Source organism: Urocitellus parryii, chromosome 6 (assembly GCF_045843805.1).
Source record: "Urocitellus parryii isolate mUroPar1 chromosome 6, mUroPar1.hap1, whole genome shotgun sequence".
NCBI lineage: Eukaryota > Metazoa > Chordata > Mammalia > Rodentia > Sciuridae > Urocitellus > Urocitellus parryii.
The window spans coordinates 79,493,772-79,520,626 of NC_135536.1; the positions used below are offsets into that span (position 1 = coordinate 79,493,772).

General features: G+C 41.2%; 1 protein-coding gene, 1 non-coding gene and 1 pseudogene across 6 annotated transcripts in view; 1 reads left to right on the forward strand and 2 right to left on the reverse strand.

The window, feature by feature from the left end:
• Nucleotides 1-15,415, reverse strand: part of Tep1 (telomerase associated protein 1) — a 40,283-nt gene extending 24,868 nt beyond the window's left edge. For 4 of the 5 annotated variants that reach the window (XR_013343790.1, XM_026411992.2, XM_026411995.2 and 1 more), the window contains exons 1-12: nt 15,203-15,415; nt 9,973-10,491; nt 8,674-8,853; nt 8,296-8,430; nt 7,431-7,592; nt 6,843-7,004; nt 6,476-6,553; nt 5,187-5,311; nt 4,823-4,980; nt 1,336-1,445; nt 718-808; nt 320-506 (exon numbers count right to left, since the gene is read on the reverse strand). Coding sequence is in view for 4 of the 5 variants with exons in the window: in XM_026411992.2 (XP_026267777.2) it covers nt 320-506; nt 718-808; nt 1,336-1,445; nt 4,823-4,980; nt 5,187-5,311; nt 6,476-6,553; nt 6,843-7,004; nt 7,431-7,592; nt 8,296-8,430; nt 8,674-8,853; nt 9,973-10,467 (1,883 nt within the window). In the remaining variant the exon portion in view is untranslated. The remainder of the gene's footprint in view (nt 1-319; nt 507-717; nt 809-1,335; nt 1,446-4,822; nt 4,981-5,186; nt 5,312-6,475; nt 6,554-6,842; nt 7,005-7,430; nt 7,593-8,295; nt 8,431-8,673; nt 8,854-9,972; nt 10,492-15,202) is intronic. The other variant, XM_026411993.2, reaches the window with a different exon arrangement.
• Nucleotides 15,416-18,832: 3,417 nt separating this feature from the next.
• LOC113199150 (ribosome maturation protein SBDS pseudogene) lies at nt 18,833-19,785 on the forward strand (annotated as a pseudogene).
• Nucleotides 19,786-20,491: 706 nt separating this feature from the next.
• Nucleotides 20,492-20,598, reverse strand: LOC113199170 (U6 spliceosomal RNA). The gene has a single exon (XR_003302938.2). It is a non-coding gene; the product is annotated as a U6 spliceosomal RNA (small nuclear RNA).
• Between the last annotated feature and the right edge of the window lie 6,257 nt (nt 20,599-26,855).

Consider the following 26,855-nt stretch of genomic DNA (forward strand, 5'->3'; position numbering starts at 1 on the left):
AGAGCAATGAGAGAAAAAACTAAAATAAAAAGGAGATGCTTCATAGACTCAGAATTATGGGAAGCCATGAAACAACTACTCATAACAAAGTGGAAGCTGGAGGCACAGCTTTTGTTTCAACATCTCTCTATGGAAAAATGCTAAAGACAAGATGTGCTATGCTAGAAATGAATGGGACCAAGCAGGTCTGAGTCATAATAAGCAGACCAATAAGCAGACCTTTACAAAAAAAGGGTTGGGGTTCCCAAGTGACTCCCATGTCCTGTCACCACCATGCCTCTTACTGTCCACTTAAGGCTCCCAGATGGTGCACACACACCTGGCCTTGTGTATTTTCAGCTTCTCCCTCTGGAGTTCCTCATATATCGCAGGTATTTTCATTGCTGCTCGAAGCTCCCGACGACTTAGCTTGCAAAGATGCTTCCACCTGGCAGGCCTCCTGACCTTTTTGGATTTTCTTATCATTATCCGCCTCATCAGGTTTATATTAGAAGGAAAGGGCAATGCTGTATGATGACAAGTAAATATCTGAATCAGGAAGCTTCTATTCCCTCATCTTGGCCCACCAGTGGTGTGTCCTGAGCCCTGATCCTTAGGGCTGTCAACTGTCCAACGTCTGCCCACCCCACACCCTGAGTCTTTAGGGCAAGAGGCTAAAAATATCAGAGGGGCTGTCTCATTTAGACATGAAGTAAGCAGGCGCGTTGTAAGAATTACCTCTATTTCTAAGTTGAGCCTCAAGGTTATCAATGGAATCATGGGCATTAAGGAATCTGAATGGAAACTGCCGACTGTTGATCACTGACTTCTGAAAAGCAAGATGAGGACATGAGCAGAGGACGGGGAGGGTGGGGGCCACCAGGGCCTCAGGGATCAAGATGATGAAGTAACTACTTCATTAAATTTTGGGAAGGTGAGCAAGGGAGAAAATGGAAGAAATACAAAGAAGGGAGAAGAATAAAGGGGAAAAAAAGTTGTCATTTTAGAGTATGAGAAGAGGTAAAGATGAGGAAATAACAGGAGTCCCATTTCTTTCAAAACACACTCCCTCTGAAGTCAGTTAAATTATGGAAGGTCCTCTTTCTAATAAGTCAATGAGCTCAGAAAATAAAAATGCAAGTTCTTACAATGTAATTTCTCAAAGGACTGGCGGAATCCCCAGGCCCGTCTTTCCCAAACACGTCTATTTCCAAACCTATTTATAGCCCACATGAAAACAGACTGGTGGTGGCCATGGCCTTCCTCAGCCACCTGGGAAAAGTCTGGCTGCAGCAGCGGCACCTCCATACCCATGTCTCATCACTGGGCCTCAGTGGACCCCCTGCCCACATGTACCTCATGCTGGAGTCTCTGGAGAATGAGCCCATGGTGGCGGGCACTGATGCCAACCCGCAGCAGGTTGCACAGGTTCCGAAGCATGGCCATGAAAGGAAGCTTCCCATTGTCTGTGGAAGGTGGGACACCAGGTGAGGAAAGCAAAATGAGGGATGAAAGAGAGAGGTCAGAGGCCAGAGCAAGTTCAGAGGCCATGTGGAAAGTTCAAAATAGAGGGAGTGAGGGACTAACATATGATCTATTCTACTCAAAATGTTTTAAAGGTGTGGAAAGACAGAACCAGGATTGGCCTAAAGTATGGAGCAAAACAACACTGTTTATACAATAGCTGTTTCAATAAACAACTTACACTATATCTGATGACTCTAGTCCTGAGATTGGGTTCAACTGACAAAATGTATTCTCTAGTTTAGGGCAATGGTTTCCAAACTTCTTAGATAATTGAAGAGAAATTTCCTAGAGTAAGTTTGTTTGTTTATAAGTTATATATATGTAGGACATTCATTAGTTATATTTCAAGGCATGATATATATACACATAAGGTGTCACTATTTATAGTAACAAATATAAATCCATATTTAAAATATTCTTCCTAATTTTTTAAGTTTTTTGGGCCAACTTCTCATAAAATCCAATTGCTCATTATTTTTCATTTAAATATATGTGAAAAAGATTTGCATGGTTAGTACAACTTCATGTTTGTTGCTTTCTTATTGTTCACTTGTCCCTGTGATAATAGTATCTTTTAATAATTATCTTTTTAAGACTTAGGTTAATTTTAGAGGCTTAGTTTGGTTAATACTGAATATCATTCTAAATGCATCTTCAATTCAAAGGTAAGTTTCTTTGAGTCATATTATGCAAAAATCAGAACAGCAAAGGGTACCCCCATTGCTCTCAGGCAGAACACCTACCCTTCCCTCGGTAAACCTCAATTATTGTATGTACTACATTACCATATAATATATGGACTAGGTGACTATATGGTTTCCATCTCTATGGAAACATTCTTTTCTTTTCTTCTCTTTCTTTCTGCTTTCTTTCCTTCCTTCCTTTCTTTCTTTCCTTTCAGTGCTGAGGATCGAACCCAGGACCTTGCACATGCTAGGCAAGTGCTCTACCACTGAGCTACATCCCCAGCCTTCATTCTTTTCTTTTAAACCAAAGTGAATATAAATAGGAAGTATGAGCTTTCTTTCCTGAATACTCCCAGAGGTTCATTGAGACTACTTTAGACCCCAGGCCTATGAGCCCTCCACTCTAAGGACTCACCCTGAGTACTAGCCCATACCACCAGCAGCTTTCACCCAAAGGATGATGGTACCTTTTTATCTAAGTCTCACTGCAATTGTAGATAGAAGCTTTCAGCCTTCTGGAAGTTCTATGATTCTCTAGTCATAATTCTTTTTTGGTGATGAGTATTGAAATCAGGGCTGCATGCATGCTAAGCCTGCATTTTACCACTGAGTTACACTCCTAGCAAACAAGTGCTTTTTTTTTTTTGAGACAAAATCTTGCTATGCCGCTAGGCTGGTCTCAAACTCATAGGTTCACGAGTAAGCCCAGTTCCAGTCATAATTCTGATTCACAAACTGTATGGAAAATACTGTAGACATAATGTAAATGATGTCTGGTAAATAAAGCATGAATGCATCCATTATCATCTCAAGTTTTTCTCAACTGTTGCTTGAAAAACTATATGAAAGGTTTTCTAGATCATTTTTATAAGAAATAAAGTTATATTTATAACATTAGAAAATTAGACATTTATCTTTCAGATTGAGAAATTCACTGATTTAATTCCAAAAAAAATTGTTCATTATTTTTAAATGTTTGTTATTAATGAAACCTATGGTCCCCAAAAAAGAGTCTCTATACCTAACTACATTTTATCTTATATTTTTTACATTATACTTCGTGTGTGTGTGTGTGTGTGTGTGTGTGCTTCCAATTAGTTTCCTCTTTCATCTTTGAAAATTTAAAGTCAATTTCTCCTTGTTGAAAAACATCTGACTTTAGACTTATATACACTTATGGTTATATATGTTTTATATTCCCTTCTTTTATATTTATTTATGTGTGCATATAGATAATTTTTTTTCTTTTTTGCTGATACTTGGGATTGAACCCAGGGGCATTTTGCCACTGAGCTACACCCTTTTAATTTTTTTTTATTTTGCAACAGTATCTCAATAAGTTGCCCAGGCCACCCTCAAACTTGCTGTTCTCCTGCCTCAGCCTCCCAAACAGCTGGGTTACAAGTCTGTATCACCATACTGGACTGGCTATATATTTCTATTTATGCATTTCCTAGAGTATAAAATATATTAGTACAAAAAGATAATTTTTTTAAATTTGGTTCTAAGGATTTTTTTACCGCTGAGCCACATCCCAGCCCTTTTTATTTTTTATTTTGAGATGGGGTATCACTAAGTTTCTTAGGGCCTCACTAAATTACTGAGGCTGGCTTTGTTCTTGCAATCCTCCCACCTCAGTCTCCTGAGTCACTGCGATTTCAGGTATGTGCCACCCACCATGCCCAACCAACACAGTTTAAATTTTCAGGGTCACTGGTTCTTAACCAGAGGGAGGAAGTGAAGATGGTACCCACAGGATCTTCTGCCTATACCTGCTGCCACCCAGGCTCCTTTATCCTACTACACCTTAACTTGTTTCAGTCAGGCAGGGTGTATGTAAATGTGTGTTTTAATTCCCAGGTGATTCTGAAATATACACCACCAGTAATACCTACACAGTGGGAAATAGTGACAAGCAGCTATGAAATTCAGGCTTACTTAAGTACAATCTATGATGGGCAGTGCACAGATTAAAGAATCAAAGACATCTGGGCTTCTAAAGTTCCAAATTATGAAGTCTACAAAACTTGGTCAAAAGGTGTAAAGTTAGATGTTTTTCAATAAGGAGAAATTGACTTTAAATTTTCAAAGATGAAAGTAGAAACTAAATAGAAACAAGATATACAGAGAGAGGGTGGGGGAGCCTTCTATTGTTAAAAAAAAAAAAAAAAAAAAAAACCCTCAGAGAAAAAGAGGAACTTGGTTCTCCGGATTTTTTTTTTCTTTTTCAAAGTGGGCAAATTACCTAAAACTCCTATGTCCTAAATATGAGTTTCTGTAGAGATTCCAATATGCCAAAAGCCAGCCCTACCTTGTTTGAAATAAGTCAATGTTGATACAAGTACAGTCAGAGAAGAGGTAACCACTTTTGTCACATGTTAATAATACTTGTATACCACCAAATCACATCTGAAATAATGATCTATTTAGTGATGCCAACACTACTTCAAAGCAAGCACCACTGTCCACTTCGGTGGAGTCAAAGGGATACTTTATAAATCAAATCATTTTCAGGATGCAGCTACCAGGCAAGAGAAAAACTGCATCATGCCACAGAAGTCAGGGGTTTAAAAATGTAGTGGATTAAATGAGGAAGAGGACAAGGGAGCACAATGGCAAGGTCACCCTACCAATGAGTTCCTCCCAAACGGAAGCTTTGTTCCCCCGCAGGCTCAGCTCCCGTTCCCAGGTCTCTGGCCGAGAGAGCTTCATCCGCTTCCCAGCTCTGCTAGAATCCCATGGTCCAGGGAGGCCACTCCGAGAAAAGAGCTGTAGGTTGGAAGGGTACCTAGGACAAAGAAGAAAGAGTTTCTCATTTCAAAGTTAACAGGAAATGAAAAAGGCAAGATGAGTCAGTCAAAGACAGTCATGTTTACAGGTTGTTGGCCCAAACGCATGTTGCTGGGGTTGAGAACTCCCAGGATTGGGCCATGGATGTTGAACTGTGATGGAATTACCTTGATGGGATGTATGTTTGGGCCATAAGCTTCTCACCTATAGCCCAGCAGGGCTTGAACATGCTGGGCAGGCTCATGGATATGCAGTCGCTGGACCAACTTCTTCAAGGTGAACCTCGGCTGATTCTTTTTCTCTGGTACTGCATTGTAGGTGGCCTCAAACTGTGGAAAAAGACCCAAGTTCCAACAGAGTTTGCTTCACTAGAATCAGGGCCTTCTTCAGAAAGCAGAACCTGAGACCATCCTATACCTATGAGAAAATTTCTTTCCCCCAAATAGACTTGGGCAAAGAATAGGAATAGAGGGTAAAAAGCAACAAGAGCTTCCATGACAAGAAAGATAACAGATTTTAAGATGGGCATAATGGTGCACCTGCACCTGGCTACTTAGGAGGCTGAGATAAGAAGGTCACTTGTGCCCAAGAGTTTGAGGACAGCCTGAACAACACAGGCCCAATTTCAAAAAAAAAAAAAAAGAAAAAGAAAAAGAAAAAAAAGCAGGTTTTGGGGGTCTCTATTTTTCATTCACATAAGATTGAGTTATTAGTGGTTAACATGGGATGACTGGCTTATAAAAACAAAGACAGAAACAGAATGAACACAAAACATCCTTGTTCTCAGAGGGAAAAGGAAAAGCAGCTCTTGTTAAGTCACAGAGCTTCTGACCAAGTAAACGAAGGTGTTATGGTTTGAATGTGAGGTATCCCCCAAAAGCTCATGTGTGAGACAATGCAAGAACATTCAGAGGTGAAATGATGGGTTATGACAGCCTTAACTCAATCAGTGAAATTAGTCCCTAATGGGGATTAACTGAAGGTGAGAGGGCATGGCTGGAGGTGGTGGGTTTTGGGGTAAATATTTTGTATTTGGTGAGTGGAATCTCTCTCTGCTTTCTAATCTTCATGTGAGTCGCTTCCCTCTACCATACTCTTCCGACATGATGTTCTGCCTCATCTCAAGCCCTAAGGAATAGAGCAAGCTGCCTATGGACCTCTGAAACTATGAGCCCCTAGATAAACTTTTTCTCCCCTAAAATTGTTCTTGTCAAGTCTTTTAGTCACAACAGAAAAAACAAAACAAAACAAAACTGACTAAAACAGGAGGCATCAGCACAATGCAGCCTGTGAGGAGTTAAAAAGCTCAAAGAATCTTCTATGGCAAAAGAGTTGAGTTTAGGATATATTAATAGGATGAGGAGGAAAGAAGAGTTGACGAACTGGGAATGTGTCATTTTTTTGTAATATCAATAAATATTTTCTTAATAATCTGTTTCAATAATGATGATGATAATAACAGGACATATATCACCCCAGAACAAGGGACTCACCTCAAGCTGTTCTCTTTCAAGAGGCCAAAGGGACTTTGCAAAGTATCTCTTTTGCTCAGAAAACAGAGGCTCTGTCCTCTATAGGGAAAGGAGAAGCAGTTTCAAACAGGGAACTGGACATTATCCTTAGAAACAACCATTCCAATAGGCCTGAAAATCCCTCTCCACCAGAATGAAGCCAGCTGGGAAAGAGGCCCTCCCTGCTCTTTCTACCCATCTCCTCTTAACCCCTCAGACTCCTTTAGTTCCTGGTGTAGAAACAGTCAGACTGAGTATAGACCCCGGGATCACCATGTTCCTTTGTTCCTTCTTTCCCACAAAAAAGGGGCCTAGACTGTGAATGACCAGGGCAGAGGCAGGGACTTACTGGAGGGCGGGGCGGACGGTTGGGGCGTCTCTTGGCACGATGCTTTCGTGGATTATACTTAGCCAGCTGGTATTCATCAAACTGTGCAAATTTGTCTGTCATAGCAGCACGGAGGCAGGCAGGCAAGGGCACCAGCTTTGTCTGGTCTCCTTCAGCCAGGCTCTGTCAGAGAGAGGAGACCATCAGAAGAAAGACCCAACCACACCCTCTAAACAAAACAAGGCTCTGGTGTTGAGTGTCCACCAAATAGGGAGCAAATTCCTAGCACCAGTTCTAAAACGATAATTTCAGTGATTGTGAGCAAGTCAGTAGTTTTCTCTGGTTTTTGTTTTCTTTTCTTTTCATTATAAACATAAGGTCTTGAATAAGATAGATTTTTTTTTTTCTGAAACTATAGTCCAACCCTTCTCAACAGTACTCTTCCTGTTAGGCAACCCAGTCTGGTACAGAGAGAAGCTACTATCTGGGCACCAAAGCTGAGGAATGCTAAGGCAAGGCAGAACTGTCTCAGAATTTTCTCTAGGGATGCAGTAAGCAAAAGAGAAGAAACACAGTGAGGGCCAAAGCTCAAGGAAGTGAATGCCATACCTGGTAGAACTCTGCTACCTGGATCCAATCAGAAGGCAGGTGAACAATGGCACAGAAATATCGTCGCAGGTGTGGGCGGCACACTGGCAAGAAGGCAGCAATGGCCACGACTTTATTGGCCAAATCCCGGATATTCAGCTGCTGCCTGGTGTACAAAGCTGCCTAGGGCACAGAGCTTGTTTATTGAATCTGCCTGCATAAAACCTTTCCAGAGCCCTCCATATTGCCTACGAAATATAAAACCAGAGCCTCTTGGCTTGGCATATTAAACCAGGTTAAGCCATACTCTAGCTCTTAATTTCGTTTCTAGCAGGTCTTCTTCCGAGTCCACTGGTTGCCTTGCAAGTCAACCAGCCTCTTCCCTCTTTGGAAGAGGGTTCAGATCAACATCCATCAAAAAACTTACCAAAGGTTCAAATTGGTAATTAAACCCACACTCTTTCAAAGCCTTACAGAAAATGTCTCCCACCCTTTTTCTGCCAAATAAGAAGTGCTAACTAATATTCTGAAATATTCACTTTCTACTACTCCACTTGCATTTATATGATATTTGGGGGAAGTGTTTCACTTTCCTAACAACACTATAAGTGCCTTAAGAGCCACAATCACATTTCATCATCTGCTGAGATAACCCTTGCAGCCTGGCATTGTGTACTTGCTAAACTAACCAACCCTGGTATTCTGTTTCCCAGGTTTATCTTTCTCCATTCTTCCCAGAACCCCAGGGACCAGGCCTCAGACTCACCCAGAGATTCTACATCCTTCCTAAGTGAAGTTTCTTCCACCCACAACAGAAGGCTAGTCACCACCTCCCGTATAGGCCATAACCAAATTCCCCATTCCCACCCACTCCTTCAGACAATACCTTGAGGATGAACTCAGGCTCCAAGGGAGCAAGTTCAGTACAGACTTTAAGGATGGAAACCTGGGTAGGGTCATATGCATCTTTTACATTTACATTTGAGGCCAAAGTAGAGCACAGCAAACTCATGAGAGCCATCTAGGAATTGGGAAGAAGAGAGAAGGAAGGAGTAAGGTAATAAGCATCCATGCAGGACAACTTACAAAGAAAATGGACTCCAGGTTCAGGAAGACATCTGTCCAACTAAGGTTTGAATGGGGGATTAGGAAGTGATAAATAAGAGCTTGGTCATATTCCTCCTGGGGAAGGGCCCTAGTCCAGGTCTCCAACCCAACCTCCCTTCCACCAACACCATCCTCTCTCCATCTCTATAAGTTTCACCTTTTTTTCCTGAAGGACCTGGTCAGTGGGCTCCAGAGGAGATTCAGAGTCCTCAGAGGTGAGTTTCAGGGCCAGTTCCTCTTCTTCCTCTCCCAAGCTTAGACAATATAAAGGCATTGGGGCTTCTGCCTCTTCCTTCTCCTCTGGCTTTTTCTCTTCTTCTGAATAGTACCAATGACCCTAGGGATAGTGGTAGTTTTAAATCACAGCATGTACCCATGGCCCCTCAAATAGACGGATCTTAAGGCAGCTCCCAGAGGTAAATAATGTCCACATCTCTATCTAGCACCCATAAGTCCCCTTCTTCATCCCCCCGAATGGATAGGCATGGGTCTATCCTGTCTCTGACTTAGTGCTCTGTCACCCACACCTTTCCCAACTCAACCTTCAGAGCCTTTGCCCAAATGCTTTTAGGGCTTCCTCCCAGCTGTCATCTCCTTATTGATGTCATAGCCTGGGAGTCTAGGTCCCCTCACACCCTTCTAGAACAATATTAACATAGTTTTAGAGTCAGATGAAAAGGAGCCAAATCCCATATGAATCCTCCAGAAACCCTGAATTGCTTAACTTCAGCTTCCTCATTCACTACCACTTCCCTGATAGGGTCGTTAGGAAACTAAATGGAATAATGTATGTATGACTCTGCCAACTGCAAAGCCCTAAATCAGTGTATGATGGCAATAGTTATAATCCTGACAATAACCCTGTGAAGTATGTTTCTATTGACTTCATTTCAAAGGTGAGACAACTAAGGCTCTGAAGTGTTATGAGTCTTGGCCAAGGTTGTCTACTTGTTGTCTATTAACAGATAATGTGGGGCTCAGGTTAGCTTTCCATCAGCTCAAACCCCAAGTCCATACAGAAGCAATGTGTACTTGTCTATCAGTTCTGACCTGTGCACTAAATGTGCTTACATAAGTATGTTTGGTGAACATATCTATAAGAATACAGACAGAAAACTGAGCTCTGATAGAACAGATATACCTCAGGCCTGATTTCAAAAGCACTGGACTGACTAGTATGCTAGAGTAATATCACACTGGTGCTCCTTATAAGCAGAGGCTTTCTAAGGACAAGAACTGTTTTTGATTTATTGTCTAGTCTCTGAAATAGATCTGCAGTAAGAATAAATATGCTAAAGAAGACAGCCCCAAAGTAATGAGCCCCTCAGAAGAGGCTCTGAAGAGAGAAGGTACCCAAACACAGAGCAGTACAAAGGGAAACTGAGGCACCAAACACTAGTGACAAGAGCATTTAACAGACATGACTAGAGTCAGGATGAGTGCCTGGAGGTATTACCTTTCTGAACTCTTTCTGTAGAGTTCCTTTCTGAACTCTTTCTGTAGCAGAGATGGATTTCAGGACCTTTGGGCAAGTCAGAAGGTCTAGTCCCTCAGAGAGACCCTGAGTACTCCAGCTGGGAGGCTCGGAGACCAGACGATTGCTGGTGTTCAGGCTGCACAAATCAGTTTGCATCATGTGAGGTATCTGGAGACACTGGAACAAGGGGCTGGCAGACACAGTACTCTTTACACTGGGAAGGGTAGCAAGACACCGGTTCTCTAAGGAGAGGATATCTGGGTGGGCAGACACATGCCTATGTGGTTTTTCAATGGTCTTCAGATCAAGAATTCTGACCAGGCACTGGCTCTTCAAGGAGAGGATGTCTGAGTGAGCAGACATATTTTCATATGTTTTCTCCAAGGGCTGCAAGACGGGGAGCATGGCCAGGCACCGATTCTCCAATGAGAGGACGTCTGGGTGGGCAGAAACATGCCCACGGAGTTTCTCCATAGCTGGAACCCAACTAGCATATGCCTAGAAAGAAAGATAGGTAATGAGAACTGGCAAAAAGTGAATGTATTTGCCTTGGCAATATGTCTTCCCCATATCCCTCCTGGTTATACTAGTGATCTTCAGATAGAAAACAACTAATAGCAGGCTGAAGCAGAAGCATCACAAGTTCAAGTCCAGCCTCAGCAACTTAGCAAGATCTTGTCTCAAAATAAACTTTCTAAAGGGGTCTGGGGATGGAGTTCAGTGGTAGAGTGTCCTGGGTTCAATCCCTGGTACTGCAGGGTTGGGGGAGGGGAGAAAGAGAAAGAGATAGGAAGAAAAAAAAATATATATATATATACATACACACACACACACACACACACACATCTCCCCCAGGACAGGATTCATCCTGTTTACCACCTAGGGAATATCCAAGGGAGAACAGTAGGAAAGGGCAATGCAGAAACTTAAGAACAGGAAAATTTAAGGAGGAAAAAAGGAATAGCTGGAGGGGGAGTGTTACAGTTTGGATCTAGAATGTTCCCCCAAGGCTCAGGTGTTGAAGGGTTGGTCCTTAGCTGGCAGGAGGTGGTGCAAACTTTCTCAGAGGTGAGACCTAGTTGGAGGAAGTAGGTCACAGCAGTGGGGGAAGGAGCTTAAAGGATAAATCTCATCCCCAGGCCCTTCCTCTTTCTTTCCATTTGCTTCCCAGCTGCCATGAGATGAACAGCTTTGCTACACCCCATACTCTCTGCCATGAAGTTCAGCCTCACCTGAGGCCCAAAGCAATGAGGCCAAGAAACCATGGGCTGAAACCTCTGAAAACATGAGTCAAAAATAAACCTTTCTACCTTGAGTTGATTTATCTCAAGTATTTTGTCAACAGCAACAGAAAGCTGACTAACACAAAAAGGGATATGTCTTCTCATGAGGAGGTAAAAGAGACCCCCATGACTATTAATATGATTGAAACTTAGTAAAGGGATCTCACTTTTTTCTTCGTTATTTTCAGTACTGAGGATTAGACCCAGGGATGTTCTACTACAGAGGTCCATCCCCAGCCCTTTTTATTTGTTGAGACAGGGTCTTGCTAAATTGCCCAGGCTGGTCTTGAACTTATAATCCTCCTGCCTCAGCCTCCTGAGTTGCTGAGATTACAGATGTGCACCACTGTATCCAGCTAAAGGACCTCACTTATAATGTCAACTTTAGAGTCTGAGCTGAAGAGAACAAATATTTTGATCAAATTGTTTATGCCTACCATTAAAATTTCCTTGTCCTCTACTCACTCTTCAATCAGCTAAGTGGGATCCTCTCCCTGTTAGTCTACCAAGACTGTCGTCTTAGATAATGAATAGACTTTTACCATAAATCCAAACACACATTTTGGCCCTCAAGTAGAATATGACCTGTTGAACTCTCTTTGTTTTCCACGATACTATTGTCCTGATCTTCTTTTTTCTTACCACTATAGTTACATCTTTTATAGGGCTCTTTTTCTACCATTTCTTAACAGTGATGTTCCTTACAGTTCTATTCTAATCCTTCTGTATACTTTCTTGGGGTGGTCTCACTGTACCTACCGTATAGTACCAAGTAACATTTCCATGCTGGCAACTCACAGATTTATTCCTTGACCTAGATCTTTCCTCTGAGCTCCATATTCACTTATCCATTTGCCTTTTGAATATCTCTACTCAGATGACTAAAGGTTCCTCAAATTCCACAGATCCCAAATGTATGATCTTTCCCTCCCTCCCACCTCTGTCCCAAATCGATTCCCCCTTTTTGTCACCTCTGTTCACAGGGTTTGGAGTGACACAGACCTGACATTGAATCCTGGCTTCCCTACCCTGGGACCTTGGACAAGTTACTTAAATTCTCTTCATCTTTGTTTTCTTATCTACAAAATTAAGAATAAAGCCTACCCCACAGAGTTGTGATAGGAATAAGCAAGAAAAAAAATTTAAATAGCAATTAGAGCAGTGCTTGACACTTAGTAAGTGGAGACTATTCTTGGTAATGGATACTATTCTTTGTTATTATTTTCTAGTATACTACCAAATCCTATTGATTTTACTCCCTGAACATCTTTCAAATCTATCCAATTTTCTCCATTCCCCCTGTTACTATCTTTGTTGAAAGCCTCTAACCCAGCCAAAAAAGCAATGCTGGAGGCATCACAATACCAACTTCAAATTATACTACACACCTTTAATAAGAAAACTGTATGATTCTGTCATAAAAATAGACATATAGACCGATGGTACAGAAATTGAAGACAGAGACAAACCCACATAGATAAGATCATCTGATCCTTGACAACAGTGTCAAAAACACACTGGCAGGGCACAGTGGTGCACACCTGTAATCCCAGTGGCTCAGGAGGCCAAGGCAGGAGGATCATGAATTCAAAGCCAGTCTCAGCAACTTAGAAGGTCCTAAGCAATTCAGCAAGACCCTGCCTCTAAATAAAATATAAAAAAGGGCTGGAGATGTTGCTCAATTAGACACCCCTGGGTTCAATCCCCAGTTTCAAAAAAAAAAAAAAAAAAAAAACACATGCACTGGAGAAAAAACAGCCTTTTTAACAAATAATACTGGGAAAACTGGTTATCCCTATGAAGAAGAATGAGACTAGATCCTTATCTCTCACCATGAACAAAGGTGAGAGAATTAAAGGCCTAGGAATTAGGCCAGAAACTATGCAACTCCTAGAAGAATATGTAGGGTCAATACACCAACATATAGGCGTAAGCAATGACTTTCTTAATAGGATGCCTAAAGCTCAAGAAATAATGCCAAGAGTTAACAAATGGGATGGTGTCAAATTAAAAGCTTCTGTACAGCAAAGGAAGCAATTAAATATGTGAAAAAAGAACCTACAGAATGGGATAAAATCTTTGCACCTACTATTCTGACAGAAAACTAATGTCCAGAACACATAAAGAACTTTTAAAAACGTAACATCCAAAAGACAAATAGCCAAGTGTGGTGGTGCACACCTGTAATTCAAGTGACTCGGGATGCTGAGGAAGGAGGATCATAAATTCAAAGCCAACATCAACAATTTAGCAAAGACCTAAGCAATTTAATGAGACTCTGTCTCAAAAATAAATAAATAAATAAATGGATGGATGGGAATGTGGCTTAGTGGTTATCCGGATGCTGAAGCAGAAGGATCACAAGTTCAAACCAGCCTCAGCAGCTTAGTGAGGCCCTACGTAAGTTAGGGAGACCCTATCTCAATATAAAAAATAAAAAGGGCTGGTGATGTAGCTCGGTGGTTAAATGCCTCTGGGTTCAATGCCTGGTACAAAAAAAAAAAAAAAAAAGATTTTTGGAGACTGAGGTTGGAAGATTGCAAGTTTTACACCAGCCTTAGCAACTTAGCAAGACCCTGTCTCAAAATAAAGAATAAAAAGAACTGGGGACATAGCTCAGTGACAGAGTGCTCCTGGACTCAATTTCCAATGGTTCAAAATGACAACAACAACAAAAAAAGGTCTCAGAAGAAAAATGAATAGAAAAATAAAACATGTAAAAAACATTTTGTTGTTGTTGTTACACTAGAGTTTGTGAAGGGAGATTTACACAACTGAAAAGTTAAAAGTCCTTGCCCCATATCTAGTTCCCTTCCCCATAGATAACCATTGCTAATGTAACCAGGGTCCATTTCATGCTTTGAGTTTAAAGCTTGCAGCTTGACTGCAGGTGGCTTACTGACTGCAGGGAGGTTGGGGACAGGACCAACAAACACCTTTTTCCTTCCAGGCTAAGTAAGCTATCATGTCCTTTACTTCCTGGAAGAGTGTCACTGCTCACAAGAATAAGGAAACTCCAAATCTAGGAATTGAAGTTATACCTTTCTGAAGGACACCAGTTGGACACAAATTAATTTTAATCTACTGATAATATTGGGTCCCAGCTCTTATATTTCTCTTTTAAAAAGACTTGTGTTCCCCCTAGCAGAGAGAATCACAGCCTCTGGGACAATAGTCTCCAGTATTTCCCCCTTTTCAAGCAAATCAATAAACTTCTTTTTCCTTTTTCTCAAAATCTTGTTATAGCGTTGGAGTTGTAGCTCAGTGGTAGACAGCTTGTCTAGTACGTGCGAGGCACTGGGTTTGATCCTCAGCAGCATATAAAATAAATAAAATAAAGATATTGTGTCCATCTAAAAATAAAATTTTTTAAAAAAATCTATGGATGGGCAGTGGAGACAAGGACAGAGTTTTTTTTTTTTAAATTCATGAACAGCTTTATAGTGTTTCAAACAATTTCTATGCCTATACAAATATATAGGCAAATATATGTATATGACTCTTCTCCATCACCACCATCTCTTTTTCTTTTGCTTTACACAAACTGGACCGCACTTTAGACACTATTCTGAACTTAAGATCTTGGAGACCTTGTCGCGTTAACACACTGATAGCCACCTCCCTATTAAGAGGCAGTATATAGCAGAGTTATGCATGCTTTAGGCTTCTCTAATACAAAGCGCTCCGTTCGTGACAGCTACTTTCTCCTCCCAGGAGCGCAAAGGACAGAAAAGACGACTCATTCTCCCTTGATCTCTTCCTCCCTCCTCTTCTGTACCCCTCTGTCCCCCATTCCTCCTTTTCTCCTCATCCTTCTCCTCCTTTCTCACCTTCCCTTTCACACACTGCACGCCCTCCCGGGGTTGCCAGGAGAAGATTTGTCCCCACCGGCCCCCGCCCAGCCGGGACCTCAGGTGGCTACTCACACTGACCCAGTCCCTTTCCACCGGCGCTCAGCTGCCGAGCCAGCGCCCAGACCCCAGGCCAGGGCAGGTTCCACCTGAGCTCGGACCCTTCTTGGAGCGACAGGGGGCTGAAGCAGTGGATGAAGGACGTGGGGATCCCGGTTCTGGGCAACCGGAAGCACAAGTCCGGCTCTGGGCTCTGCTCTGGGAGAGGTGGAAGTCGGAGGAGAAGCGAGGCGGAAAACCAGGGAGGGGACAGAGCCGCGCAGTCCCCGGAGACGCACGGGCCTGGGCGGGGCGCGGACGCGGGCGCGGCTGCTGGAGGGACTGCCCACAGGGAGCCGAGAGGCCAGCAAGGAACGCCTAGAGGATACCCGAAGCTTTTTCTGGCGTCTATGTTTTTCTTTTCTCCTTTTTCTTCCTTAGCCTTCTTTTCTGCTGTTACTCAGACTTTCCCAAGTTCCCTTCCTTGTTTGCTAATTTTCGTGTCCTTTTTTTTTTTTTTCTATCTTCCAACACTCTTTCTTGGAAAGGACTGGCATGTTCGCTGCCTGTGTACCTTTTTTCCTGGTATCAAAGATAATTGGACTCTTAATTTATCCTAAAGTTTCTTTGGGTAAATAAGATTAAAAGGGGGTGGATTAAAAGGAGACTAAAGAAGGATTAAAAGGAGATTAAAGAAGTAGAGAATTAAAAGGCCTGTAAAGAAGTAGAGACATAAAATGAAGCAGGGTAAACTGAGAGCACGTCCCACTCCTGTCCCTTGGAAGGGAGATTCCTGGTTGACAAAGCATCTATCTCAGGTCTTCTGAATGGCTAATGTGGAATCCTTTCCCCCAAAATCGAAACAGGCTTGGGAAAGAGACAAGTCACCTGTTAGGGTGATAATGCTAGTGCTATGTTATAAAGATGAGGGCCAAACAAATAGAAGCAGAGAAACAAACTTTCCTCATGCAAAATAGATTAGCTGCCTTCTGGAAAATATTATTGCTTTCCTTAAGGAGTAGGTACCCTTGAATCTCAGGTAACAACTGAACTTTGGTTCAGAATTGGTGGCATTCTGTTTTATCTATTAACTTGTCACAGGAGGTACCGAGTTCCCAGAGAGGGGGACCTTGACTCAGAACAAGTGGGGTTCTTGGCGTACTTGATGGAAAAGAATTCCAGCACCATCACTCAGAGACACGGACAAAGGTTTATTTAGGGAAGCAGATGTACATTCAAAGGAGAATGTGGGCTGTCTCCAGAGTGAGAAGTTTAGGGGCAAACCAAGGAATACACATTCGAGGGGAAAATGAAGGCCATCTCCAAAGGGAAAGACTGCAACCCCTTGGTGTGGGGTATTAATATTTGTAGAGGAATGGTGGCTAAGGGTTGGTCTGGAGGTGGAGTTGGTACAGCCACACAATTTTGTGCCAGTTTTCTCTGCACAAAAGCATTGCCCCATGTACAGGCAAGGTATGGGTCAATAGCCCAGGCCAAGGCTGTGGGCTGGGTTGCTCAGAAATTTGTGAAGATTCGTAACATTTCCAGCATTTCATTAGTTTGTGGGCACTTCTCTTGAAACTCTTTTTTCTGTGTCCCCAAATTCCTATTTCAAACTGATCCTGATCCCACCTTCCTTCCTTAGATACCTCCATTACAACTCATCCCATCATTTCCACATTCCCTGCGGTGGACTGCATTTTCACACACACACACACACCCCACCACAAGTTCAATATTAAAACACTAATCTCAGTGTGATAGTGTTTGGGTGGTGAGTCCTTTGGGAAGCAATTAAGTCATGAGGGTGGAACCCTCACAAATGATACTCCTGGCCTCATAATGATAGGCCAGAGAGGAAGCTAGTTTGCTCTCTTTATTCCAAGTGAGAATACAATGAAAAGTCAATCATCTGCAACCTGGAGGATGGCTCTTGCCACACTGGCATCTGATCTCAGACTTCCAGCTTCTAGAACTATGAAAAGTAAGTGTTTGATGCTTAAGCCACCCAGCCTATGGTAATTGTTATAGCAACCCATACTAAGACACTCCCCCTTTATAATAAATATATAAATATATCCTTATATTATCCTAAAATACAATTCATAAACAATATAACACATACACACACAATGTAAAAAATAGTAAAATGTGAGGCTGGAGATAGAGTTTAGTGGTAAATTGTGCACTTAGCCTGTGCAAGTCCCTGGGTTTGAGCCCCCTAATTAACAATAACAATAATAAAATGTCCTAAAAAGATATATAAGAATATCAGAAGAAAGTGATTTGTAAGTAAATAATACATATATGTATATATATATAAATGTTTGGGCATAGCTGGAGATACAACTCAGTTGGTAGAATGCTTGCCTTGCATGCACGAGGCCCTGGGTTCAATCCCCAGCACCACAAATAAATACATAATACATACATACATAAACCAATGAATGTTGGACATAATATTCAAGAGTATTCAAAATTTGGTAGTTAGATGCTTACGTACTGTATAGAATTACCTTGAACATAACTACTACAAATGCAGAATGATATAAACATGTTATAATGATGATACAGTTTGGATCCTAAAATATCCCCCAAAGGCTCATATACTAAAGGTATGGTCACCAGTCTGTAGTGCTACTGGGTATTGGTGGAACCTTTAGAATGTAGGGCCTACTACGTCACAAGGACATTTCCTCAAAGGGGATATTGAGACCTAGCCCCTTCTTTTCACTATTTTCCAACTATCCATCATTAATGTGATCAGTTTCCTCTTCTATGTACTCCCCACCATGATGTACTGCCATGCCGCAGGCCCAAAGGCAACAGGACAAAATGACTATGGACTGAAATCTCTGAAACCATGAGCCAAAATAAATCTTTCCACCTTATAAGTTGATTATTTCAGGTATTTTGTCACAGCAACATAAAACTGACTAAGACAAATTGTGATTCACATACCATGAACAGAGATACTAGTGTAGCACAGTTTTCCAAAATAATGAAAAACTTTTGGCAGATTTTTGAACCGGACAAGGCATGATCATCGATCATCTCATGATTTTTAGGGTAATTGCATTCCTGAAAAGTTTAATGTGTATTAAAGCTATGCATAAAATGCCTTGTGTTTATATTTTAAATAAAGTTAAATCCTAATTACAATGGATTTCAACAACATGAATGACTGGATAGGCATTCAACTTGGAAATGTAGGAATGTCCCACATTATATGGGAGTGCTTTGCACAATTGCTAAATGTCTAGCAAATCTTGAGTCCTACTCATCAAATGGAAAAAAAAATCTTAATCATTGTGAGATTCAACAAATACCCCCAGTGTTACACATTACAATCCTTCCCCCACTTTAAAAACCACCATTGAAACAGGCAAGGTGGCACATGCCTATAGTCCCAGTTACCAGGGAGACTAAAGCAAGAGGATCACGATTTCAAAGCCAGCCCTAGGCAACTTAGCGAGACCCTGTATCAAAAACTTAAAGTAAATTAATTAATTTTAAAAAATAAATTTAAAAAATGAAAAGAATTGGAGGGTGGCACGCTCTGAGCAGTAGTTAGGGTTGTGCCTGCCTGGGGTCGTTGGAGGTGGGTGCCAGTGGTCATGAGGGGTAGAGCTCTGGTTCCCTGGCTGCCATCTGTAAGCTATCTCCATGTACATCTTCATCCCTAGCAACCAGATCCACCTGACAATGTGGCAGCAGTTGGTATGAAGCACACGGGTAAGTGCTTTGAGATCACCTGTTACAAGAACAAGAGAAAGAGACCTTGATGAAGTCCTGCAAACCCACTCAGTGTTTGTAAATGTTTCTAAAGGTCGGGTTGCAAAGAAGGAAGATCTCATCAGTGCATTTGGAACAGATGACCAAACTGAAATCTGTAAGCAGATTTTTTTTTTTTTAGAGAGAGTGAGAGAGGGGTATAGAGAGAGAGAGAGAAGTTTTTAATATTTATTTTTTTTAGTTTTCGGCGGACACAACATCTTTGTTTGTATGTGGTGCTGAGGATCGAACCCGGGCCGCACGCATGCCAGGCCAGCGCGCTACCGCTTGAGCCACATCCCCAGCCCTGTAAGCAGATTTTGACTAACGGAGAAGTTCAGGTATCAAGATGAAGAAAGGCACACACAGCTGGAGCAGATGTTTAGGGATATTACAACCATTGTGCAGACAAATGTGTCAGCCAAGAAACAGAGACCATATACTGTGATCCTTATTGAGAGAACCAGGAAGTACATCCACTATTCAGTCAAACCCACCAAGAGTATAAAGCCGCAGGCTTTAGAAGTGATTTAGCGGCTAAAGGAGAAAAATGAAGATTCATGTGCTCACATGAGGGTGGGTTCATTCTTCCAGTGAATGAAGAGAAGGAGCTGAAGAATAAGCTCAGGCCACTGATCAAGGTTATAGAAAGTGAAGACTACAGCCAGCAGCTAGAAATCGTGTCTTCTTGACCCAGGCTACTTCCAAGAAATTGATAGGCTAATGAAAAAAAAAAAAAAAAAAAAGGAAACAAAGGCAAAGGTTCTTTGGAAGTACTTAATTTGAAAGCCATGGAAGAAGGAGATGAGAATTTGAATGACATTCATCAGTCTCTTTGGCTATAAAACACTAAAGCAAATGTTTCTGTTTCTGATACCACTGTTTTATTTCTGTGATTTGCCAAAAAAAAAAAAAAAAAAAAGTAAAACTTACTCAGTTTGACATTTCCGTCTTGTGTTAATGTGTACATAAAAAGACTTCCTACATGAGTATAATGTGGGAATGATTTTGCTTTAATTTTAAATTGGTGTTCTAAGCAAAAATGAAAACTCAAAAGTACCAGGTCCAGAGGGTCATTTTGCTGCTGTTTCATGTCTTAATAGCTTTCCAAAATGAAAGCTACTTGAGACAACTATTAAGGCTAAAAAGTTAAGTTTTGACATTATATAAGTAAAATTATTTGGTGAATATGTCTTTATGAGTGGAGGCAATATCCAGAAAAAGGAAGCAAGAAGAGGCAGGACCCACGTAGGATATTTCTTCCTTTTGGGGTCTGTGGCAGGGCAGGGGGAAGTGCTGGTAATTGAACATAGGGTCTCAAGGCTAAGCATATTGCAACCCCAACCCTTAGTTTGAAGATCTTTGTTGTTGTTGTTGTTTTCATTTTTTTAATTAATTTTTAAAATTTATATGACAGCAGAATGCGTTACAATTCATATTACACATAAAGACCACAATTTTTTTATATCTCTGGGTGTTTACAAAGTATATTCATACCAATTCATGTCTTCATACGTGTACTTTACATAATGATGACCATCACATTCCACCAAAGATATAGAACACTTCACAGATTTGTATGTCATCCTTATGCAGGGGCCATGTTAATCTTCTGTTTATCGTTGCAATTTTAGTATATGTGCTACTGAAACGAGCAGTAGTTTGAAGATCTTAATTCTCTTTGTGATTCTAGAATCGAGCAACACTTTATTTCATAGAATATAGTAAGTGTTCCTATGGGTTGAGCAGAAGAGTTTTGTCTTATAGGCAAAAAATCTTTTGTTTCTAAAGAAAGAAGAAACAAAAGAACAAAAAGCAGATTGGTCATTTCAAAAGTTACTTTCTTCTACTAAACAGTGGCATGAGGAGTCAAAATCATAGAAAAATAATTGGTTAGTATCAGATTATTTCAGGCTATTTCTTTTGTGTTAAGGATTAAAGCAGAGAAATCTTCATTATCCTGCTAATTGAAACTGGCCTCTTGGGAACTTTGGCAGGTATCTTTCTAATCCTGGTTTCTCAGAAAATCATATAAATAGCTTAGTTTTGGCTGGTGATATGTGAGTAAAAAACTTCATTTTTATCTGTTGCCTGGTCTGTTGGGGCCTAGTGTAGAAGTTTAGTTCAAAATGATGGCCTCTGATAGTTTTTATTTAACTAGTTTAATAAGGAATGCACTTGCCACACCTGAATTGCATATATATAAATTAAAAATTTGAACCAGTTTCCAGAGATTCTATTTCCAATCAGACAGTAACCAATCCCTAACGACTATTTCAGTTGGGTTGGGGGGGTGGGGAACCAGATAAACTATCTTTGCTTGAAACAGAGAAAATCTTTCAACTAATAAGATGTTCATGAAGTTCAAATTCAGCTTTTCTTTCCCATGAACAGTGTTAAATGCATTGCCAATATTTGCTGCTTTGAGGTCCTGTTTTCCTAAACTAGTTACTCCCTTGAGTCAGAGCAATATTTCCTCAGATTACAATCATTGATCAAATCAGGAGTTTTGCCAATCAAGAAAAAAATCCCAAAGCCAAGGAAACATTCTGCCATTTCCCACTGGATTTAATTCATTGAATTCCCACAAAATTATCTTATTTTCCTTGTTTTTCAGATTCTAGGTTTCAGGACCACTTACTTTTTCCTACATATATGACTTACACTCTCTTTAGGGAAGAGTCCTACCACCTATTAAAATTGCTCACTTCTGGTCAGTTTTATGCACATTCATTGTGAAACATCTGCTAAGTGCCTATCAAGTGCATAGTACCAATTCCTGTGTAAAATGTGTAAGTCATGCCTTCTTTTCAAGGACTCATGGTCCCCAAGACAGGCACATACAGAAGTCACAGAAACACATGGAAGATAATGAGAAGTGCTATATTAGACTAAGGAACAAACTATATGTGTTTATGTTGTGGGGAGGGATCTCAGGACACTTCCTGAAGGAGATGGACTTGGAACTGGGAAGGGCAGGCCTCTGATAAGAAGCTGAGAAGGGAGTGAGCTGGTGGGGAGTGGAAAAGTCATTGGTTTTATTTGATCCCCCAGCCCCCTGCTCCTTTTTGAATAACTACCAATAGATTCACAGTATGTTTCTTTTTAATCAAATTTGGGGAAATAGAAAAGGAAAGGTAGACTGAGTCTCAAAAGAAATGCTCATGACTCATGACTTTACCTGCAAAATTTAACATTGTGCAAGAAAAACTTGCACAAAATTATGTAACTCTGCTCTGACTCCACCTCTGGTCCAGTCCCTTGTAATAGTAAAAGCAAATGTGACTCCATTCTGTAAAACAACCATGCCAAGTAGAATGGTCATGACTGGGGCAAGGTGTTCTTTTCCTTTTGCTATAGAAACCTTTAAGAACCTGGAACTACCTAATGGGGCATTGTTTCTGTAACTAGGGTAACGGGGCTCTGTTTCTGTAATTGGGGTGATTAGGCTAACTGTGATTGGTTAGGCTTCCCACTTTGGTAACCTGGCTTGCTTGCATTGGCTAGACCCCTGAACATCCCTTTTGTGGTTTTCAAGCTTATAAGGAGCACCCTTGCAATTGTTCGGGCTGATCAGGGGAACAGCTTTACGTTCTGGTCAGTCGCCACAGTGTGCTTCAATAAAGGCTTGATTTGATTATACGTGAGCGGCCTAGAAGTCAGTTTATGAAACCCTGGGACAAAGCTTTAACTATAACACCCTAGCATTCATTCCTCTATAAATATTTACACCCTACACCAGTGGGTTGCTGTCTTTCCTTCTGGAGATAGCCTGCATTCTCCCTTGAATGTGCTTTTGCTTCTCAAAATAAACCTTTGTCTGTGTCTCTCACCGGGCGTGTTGAAGTCCTTTTCCATCCAAAATGCCAAGAACCCCATAGTCCTGAGCTGGGAACTCATTGAGAGACCTCCCTTCTCCAGAGGCATCTCTTTTCCTATGATATCACTGTAAGGGACCGGCGAAACGTCGGAGGAAGAGACCACAAGAGACTGTCTTATGCAACAGCAAAGGGTGGGTTTATTTGGAGACCAGCATGCTAGGGCTCTCTCTATAGCAAAGAGAGATAGAGCCCTGAGAACAGCTTGAGCAGAGCTTATATACTTTTCTTGGAGAGGGCAGGGAGGGAAGTTCATTGATGGGTCAGGGCGAGTGGGCAGTTTGCCTGCAACCGAGTGAGGGAGTGCATCCTGCAGTTTGGCAGTTGGGGACAGCACATTCTGGGAACAAGATTTGCAAACAGTTCGCAGTTGGGCACAACACATCCTGGGAACAAGATTTCAACAGTGTTTTGTTAAGCATATAGAAAAACAGAGTGACAAGTACCTATTTTATTAACCTTTCATCACTACTACCAACTTTAAAGCATCACAGAATCTGTGATATATGAACAAGCACTTACTTGATAGCCCTTGACACCCCAGATAAACCCTTCTGGGCCACTTGAAAGCAGCAGACACCAATCAGCAGATTAAAAGAACCTTGAGGTCATCTCCCTTCTGATTCCTTTGACCGAAAACGATCCTGTATTTGGTCTCTGGTCTGGTAACTGTTAACATCATCTTTCTTCATTTTCTTTTAAGGGATATTCCCCATTTACTAGACTCCCTTATCAGGTATGGTATATGAAAGGAAACCACATATTCTTTGCTTCTCCTTTCACTGAGAGTCTGATTCCTTACTTCTTCAATCTGGGCTGAACAAGTAACTTGCTTGACCAATATAACTTGGCAGAAGTGACATTCCAGGACTTCAGGTCACATCAAAGGAAACTTCCACCTTCTACCCACGACTCTGAAATACTTCCTTGGGAAGCCCTGAGTTGCCAAAAAGTCCAACTGCCTTGAGACTGTGTTGTTCAAGAAGCCTTGAGACTGTGTTGTTCAAGATGCCACTTCTGTTAACAGTCTCAACTGAGCTCAGTCTTCCAGCCACCCCCACCAAGGCCCCAGACATAGGAACAAAGCTGTCTTGAGCCCCCCAGATCAGCCCACCTACCAAATGAATGTCATCATATAATTTTTTTATCAGTGACACATGAAATAGAAGAATTATCTAATGGAACACTGCCCAAATGAAGTGAAACAAATAACACAAAACTGTGAGATACACAGCAGACCCACCCTTATTCATGATTTCACTTTCCATGATCAATAATGGTCAGGAAATATCAGATAGAAAATTCTAGAAATAAACAATTCATAACTTTTGCAGTCTATTGTTACAATTGTTCTATTTCATTATTAGTAATTAATCTCTTACTGTGCCTAATTTATAAATTAAACTGTACTCACTTACTTATTTATTTGGGGATTGAACCCAGGAGTGCTCTACCACTGAGATCCAGTGGTTTTTGCTTATTGGTTTTTGCTACTTGCCAAAGCTGGCCTTGAACCTGTGACTCTCCTACCTCAGCCTCCTTAGTTGCTGGAATTACAGGCATGTACCACCATGCCTGGCTATAAATTAAATTTTATTGCAGATATATATATATATATATATATATGAAAAACCATGTATACATAAAATTTGATCTGTTTGAGGTTTCACACATCCACTGGGGGTCCTGGAATGTACTACCCAGAGATAAGGGAGGACTATTGAAATAAAATGATTGTTCAAAGTCATTAAATTTTATTTATTTATTTATTGGCAGTGGGGATTGAATCCAGGGGCACTTCATCACTAGTTTCATCCCCAGTCTTTTTTTTTTTTTTAATTTTGAGAAAGGGTCTTGCTAAGTTGCTTGCTGAGCTTGAATTTGTGATACTCCTGTCTCAGCCCCCTGAGTCACTGTGATTATAGGCAAGTGCCACCATACCCAGTTTAAGTCATATAAATTTTGAGCATTGGTACAATTCAGACAAATGTTCCCCAAAGGTCCATGTGTTAAAGGCATGGTCACCAGCATGTAATATTATTGGGATATGGTAGTGTAACTGATTTTGACCCCCAAACTGAAGGAAGATTGATTGATTGATTGATTTTTATTAATTATTATTAGGATTGAACCCAGGGTTGCTTTACCACTATGTCACATCCCCAGCTCTTTAATTTTTTTATTTTGAGACAGGATCTCATTAAGTTGCTCAGGGTCTCGCTACATTGCTGAGGCTGACCTGGAATCTGCAATCCTCTTTCCTCAGCCTCCAGAGTCACTGAGAATACAGGCATGCACCACCACACCCAGCTAAGGAAGGTTTATTTTTAACCAGAAATAAGAGAAACAGGGAGAAAAGGTCACAGATCAGCTTCTCAACGCCTTGGGGGCTAGGACATTATAAATACAGGGTAAAAGAAAATGAGAGAAAGGGCTGGGGATATGGTTCAGTGGTAGAGTGGTTGCCTGGCATGTGTGAGGCCCTGGGTTCATACCCAGTACCACACCCAAATAATATGCTCTTCCTTCAAATAAAAACCTTGGTTGGGGACTGGGGTGGTGGTTCAGTGGTAGAGCACTTGCCTAGCATGTGTGAGGCACTGGGTTTGATTCTCAGCACCACATACAAATAAATAAAGTTCTATTAACAACTAAAAAAGTAAAATTAAAATTAAAAAAAAACTTGGTTTGGAGGATAGGCTAATAAAGGAAAGGAATTTTCATGTCTTTTCTGAAAATAGTGGAGATTTTTTGGGCATTCAGACATCACTTCTTTTTGATGCTTTTATGGTTCTTCCTGGTCATCATTATGGCAATTGTCATTGTCATGGCACGGGGGTAAGAGGAGCATCATTTAGCATGCAGATGGATTCTAATGAAATTGGAGGTTTTCTGGTGGTCATACTGATAGCTACATAGATCCAAGTGGTTTAAGCTAGCCCATCTGAAGAGGAACTACTGGCCTTCAGGCAACCTGTTTCCTCAAAAACAAGCAAGATTAGGGAAGGATAGAAATTTCACTAGTTACGTAGGCAGTACAAGAGTGGAGCAGGGTAACAGTAGAAGCTTTAAGGGGTGGGGGGACTTAGTGAGAGGAAGTTGGATCCCTGGGGGTGTGCCCTTAATGGAGATGTTAGGTCCCTCCTCTTCCTTCCTCTCTCTTTTGCTTCTCTGCTGCCCTGAGATGAGCATGTTAAGTAGCAGGTAGACATGAGCAGTGGGAATGTGGAATTGAATGGGTTGATTTTGTAGACTGAGCCTACGTGCTAACTCTCACCTCGTCTTTCTTTGCAGCAGTTCACATTCTGACCATTCTGACCCAGCTGTGATTTAAAAAGATAGCAGTGTTTACAACCCTTAATAAGCTTGTTACTCTCAGGGAAATACTTCATTCTTAGGAATGAGGAATGTAGATCCAAAAATTCCTTCACTGATAACAAACAAGTTACCCTGATCCAGCTAGTCCTGAATGAAAGAGGGCCTTTGTGACTTTTACACAAACCAAAATGACCAAGAGTTGCCTTTTGGTAGAAATATGCATAATAAGGACTTTAAAAAATCTGACTTAAAAAAAGTCCTACTATCAGTCAAAAGTTAAGAGGTAATGCTTGGGCAGAATTCTCCAGAAACCTCCTTGCCAACCCTAATAATACTGAACACACAAAGAAGTGAGTTGTCACTCTCCTCTCCGAGAGGACCTACTCTCCCCCTTGAGAGTATCTTTCCCCGATTTTTTATCTTCTAATCAACTTTGCTGTACTTTACTAAGTCTTATATCTTGCTTGAACTTCTCTCATGCAGGAGCACAGGAGCAGAGAATACAGTGTAATCTCTGCTAAGATCTTACCTCAGGTATCAACTTATCTCCATTATCAAGAGGCTTCCTATCTCATCATTACCACATGCTCCCACATGATGTACTGCCTCACAACAGGCACTAAAGGGATGGGGCTAAGTGATCAAGGACTGAAACCTCTTCAACCATGATCCAAAACAAACGTTTTGTCCTTATGAGATTATTTACCTCAAGTGTCTTT